At 52.9% G+C, this 3,611-nt stretch overlaps 1 protein-coding gene across 1 annotated transcript; it reads right to left on the bottom strand.

Annotated features, from left to right (window-relative positions):
* Positions 1-769: 769 nt before the first annotated feature.
* Positions 770-3,110, bottom strand: TACSTD2 (tumor associated calcium signal transducer 2). Its single transcript, XM_003265143.3, has one exon. It carries the CDS (start codon positions 2,909-2,911, stop codon positions 1,529-1,531), a length of 1,383 nt encoding a protein of 460 aa, XP_003265191.2. The 5' UTR covers positions 2,912-3,110; the 3' UTR covers positions 770-1,528.
* Positions 3,111-3,611: the final 501 nt, after the last annotated feature.

Raw genomic sequence — 3,611 nt, forward strand, 5'->3', positions numbered from 1 at the left:
GGGCAGGAGTTCAAGACCAGCCTGGCCAACATGGTGAAACCCCATCTCTACTAAAAATGCAAAAATTAGTCAGGCGTAGTGGTGGGCACCTGTAATCCCAGTTACTCAGGAGGCTGAGGTAGGAGAATCGCTTGAACCCAGGAGATGGAGGTTGAAGTGAGCTGAGCTCACTCCACTGCCCTGCAGCCTGGACAACAGAGCAAGACTCCATCTCAAAAAATATATATATAATAAGTAAAAGTCTTAGGAAAACAACCTGTGCACACCCAGCAAAAGCACAGGGCCCACTGCAGACTGGCTCTAATTATGTGGGAAAGTCATTTAATCTTAGAGCCACAACGCTTTGAGATTAAGTGATTTGCTCAAAGGCTAAATGGAAATAGTACCACCTATTTCAAAGTAGGGCTGGGATTCAAAGGAGATACAGCTCTTGAACTAGAGTTTTCTGTCTCCATTGGTGATAAGCCTTGTTTAGAGATGACCAAAGACTGGCACTCTTTTTCATAAAAGCAGCCAGTTTTAGCTTCCTCCCTCATGCTCACCCTCCTGCAGTTTGAAGGAAGTTTCCAAATAATCTTATTTAGAAAGAATAGCATTTACACTGGCCAGTTAGGATATCTTAGGACACACCAGAGTAGCAACACGAAACGCCCACTTTTGGGGAAAAAAAAAGTGTTATAATTTGAAATAAAAAAAATACAAGTCTTGGGAAATTAGAGAAGACCAAAGTGATAGAAATCTGGAGGGACTTTTCACAAATACCAACTTTTGGTTTGTGCCTTTCCCATATTTTATTAAATTCATGTTTTATTAAAAAAATCACAGCAACATTATCGAAGACAACATATGTACAAACATTTTACAAAAAAGAACATTACCAATATCAGTGGTGAGGGCAAGCTGAAGAATAAATAAAGACTGAGTTTCCGGGCAGTGTCTGTCCTCAAAGACATCTAAACTGCGTTCAGGCAGCTGAAACAGGCTTCTTTCCCGGTGACAAGCATATGTGGTCAGTAATACAAACGAGGGTAAATGAGGCTACTACATAGGCCCAATTAACAAACTCCTCTCTTCTCCTCGGGTAGGCCATGATACAAGTGGAACTCATCAAATAATTTAAACCCAAGGCGATAAACAACGCTATTTCCCATCTAAACTCATTTAAGCCTTCACAATGTCGCAATGGATTCAGTTACTTGCAAACGATCCCGGGTTGTCATACGGATACTTGTTTTTTACACATAACGCTGTGCCATCCCTTCCTTCACTGCCCCAGTCAGGTTTCTTGTTGTTGGACCGAAAGGGGATACATTTTAGAAATGCTTCCTTCAAGACAGAAGTGAGAAAGAAAGGCAACCCTGAGGCCAGGATCTATTAAACCTGGTGTGTGCGCAAAAGGGAGGGGGAAGGCAGGAATTTGAAAGGATAAACGTCTCCTTTGCGCCGAGAATCAGGAAGCGTGACTCACTTGGGTCTGGGACGATACCGAAATCCGGTACCCCACCCCATCCCCTGCCCCGCCGGATACCTACAAGCTCGGTTCCTTTCTCAACTCCCCCAGTTCCTTGATCTCCACCTTCTTGTACTTCCCCGACTTTCTCCGGTTGGTGATCACCAGGACGGCCATGCCGGCGACGAGGGCCACCACGACCACCACGATGACGGCGATGAGGCCGGCGGTGAGGCGCTTCATGGAGAACTTCGGGGGGATCTCGTCCAGGTAATAGATGAGCGTGCGCTCCACCTGCAGGGGTTCTCCGCGCACGCGCAAGTCCAGGCCGCCGCGGCCCTGGAATAGAGACTCGCCCTTGATGTCCCTCTCGAAGTAGTAGGCGGCATCGCCGATGTCCACGTCACCGGCGGCCTTCTGCGACGTGTTCTGCCGCAGCTCGATCTGGATGGTGGGCTGCTCATAGTGCACGGCCGCCACGAACTTGGGGTGCAGCCGATAGCGCTCGCGGAAGAGCCGCCTCAGCTCGGCGTCCAGGTCCGAGTGGTTGAAGGCGCCGGCGGTGGGGCGGTGGCGCAGGTCAATGAGGATGTGGTGGGTGCGCACCAGCTCATCGCAGCGCAGGCTCAGGTCGCCCTTGTCGGTGCGGCGCACGCCCACCGAGTTCACGCACCAGCACACCGACGTCTGGTTGCACTGGCGCGCCTTGAAGCGGCCCTCGGGGTCGCAGTCGGGGTCGTAGAGGCCATCGTTGTCCACGAGCGCGTGCTCACTCGGCCGCACCAGCGTGCGGGCGTTCTTGGGGGCGCTCATGCGCGCCTTGAGCAGCAGACACTTGGCTGTCAGCGTGGAGCAGTCGACCGCCACGCCCGAGCCCAGCGCGCGGCACTGGCAGCGGCCGCCGGGGCCGTCGGGGCTGCACACGGTCATCTTGTTGGTGGGACACGTGCAGTTGTCCTGCGCGGCCGTGTGGCCGGTCACCGCTGCCAGCACCAGCAGCAGCAGCGGCAGCCGCAGCGGTGGCGGCGCGAGGCCGGGGCCCCGAGCCATGGTGGGGCGGAGGAACGCGGACCGGACGCGGGCGGATGAGGCGCGGGGACTCGGCGAGGCTTGGGCTCCGGCGTCTGGGATGGTCTGCAGGCGTCTGCCGCCCGGCCGCTCCCTCCGGCTCTTATACTCTGCCCGACCTGCCCGGCTGGTTCCACCACCGACCGTCCCCACTGGTATTTGGGTGACACATCCCGCCCCCCTCCCCGTCCCACGGAAGGCCAAGCCGGCCTGCGCCGCCCGCGATAGGATCAGAACAGGGAAGCTGCTGCCGCCTCCCCCGTACCGAAAGCCGGGGAGGGAAGAACCGATACTCACCTGCAGGCTTCTAGGGACCCGCCCTCGGCGCGGCCTCCTGCTCCAGACCTGGCGCGTCCGGGCCGCTCTCCCGGCAGAAAGTCTGAAGAGTTTCATTGCAAAGTGTGGCTCGCGACTGTCGCGCTCTCCTCTATCCGCGACTCCCTTTCCGTTCTTTCCCAGCCCCTAGCCCTCCCTTAATTTCTCTCACTCCCTCTCTTCTTTGCCCAGTTCTCACAGTAGCACACGTTTATATAGTTTACAGTTCACAAACATTATCTCATCCTCACACCAGTCCTGACAGGTAGGGACTATCAGACCCATTTTATAGGTGATGCTGATGAGGCTTAAAGACCTGAAGTCACACTGCTATCAACTTCCTCATATTTCTGAGAGGGGTCTTTGGCACCCTGCCTAGGAGTGATGAGAGCTTAAATAAAATGTTTGTGGACACGAAGTGACACAGAATCTGAAGGGAAGTTAGGGAAGCAGTTCTGTTACTCACCATATCAAGGGTAAAACACAGGTATCCTGGCGTCCAAAGGGTTAAAAGTTCTGTTAAACACTAATTTTCTGTACCTCACACAAGCGCACACACACAGGCGCACAAGCACATAATATTTATTTGTGCACTGGCTATAAAGAGACAAACAAGAACAAATTCTTAAAGACCCAGCAAGACTGTAAAGAGTTTTTTGTACAATTTGATTCTAACACAGCAAATCATTGCTTTTCTTTTCCTGTAGCCCATGTAAGTAGCTGAACCATGTAAATAATGAAAGAATGGAGCCTGTGAGAAATTGCTTGTCTGCCGCTG

The sequence above is a fragment of the Nomascus leucogenys genome, chromosome 5 (assembly GCF_006542625.1).
Source record: "Nomascus leucogenys isolate Asia chromosome 5, Asia_NLE_v1, whole genome shotgun sequence".
NCBI lineage: Eukaryota > Metazoa > Chordata > Mammalia > Primates > Hylobatidae > Nomascus > Nomascus leucogenys.

Bases quoted from the DNA above. Each gene is read 5' to 3' on its own strand.
- TACSTD2 (XM_003265143.3), bottom strand. From the start codon at position 2,911: ATGAAACTCTTCAGACTTTCTGCCGGGAGAGCGGCCCGGACGCGCCAG.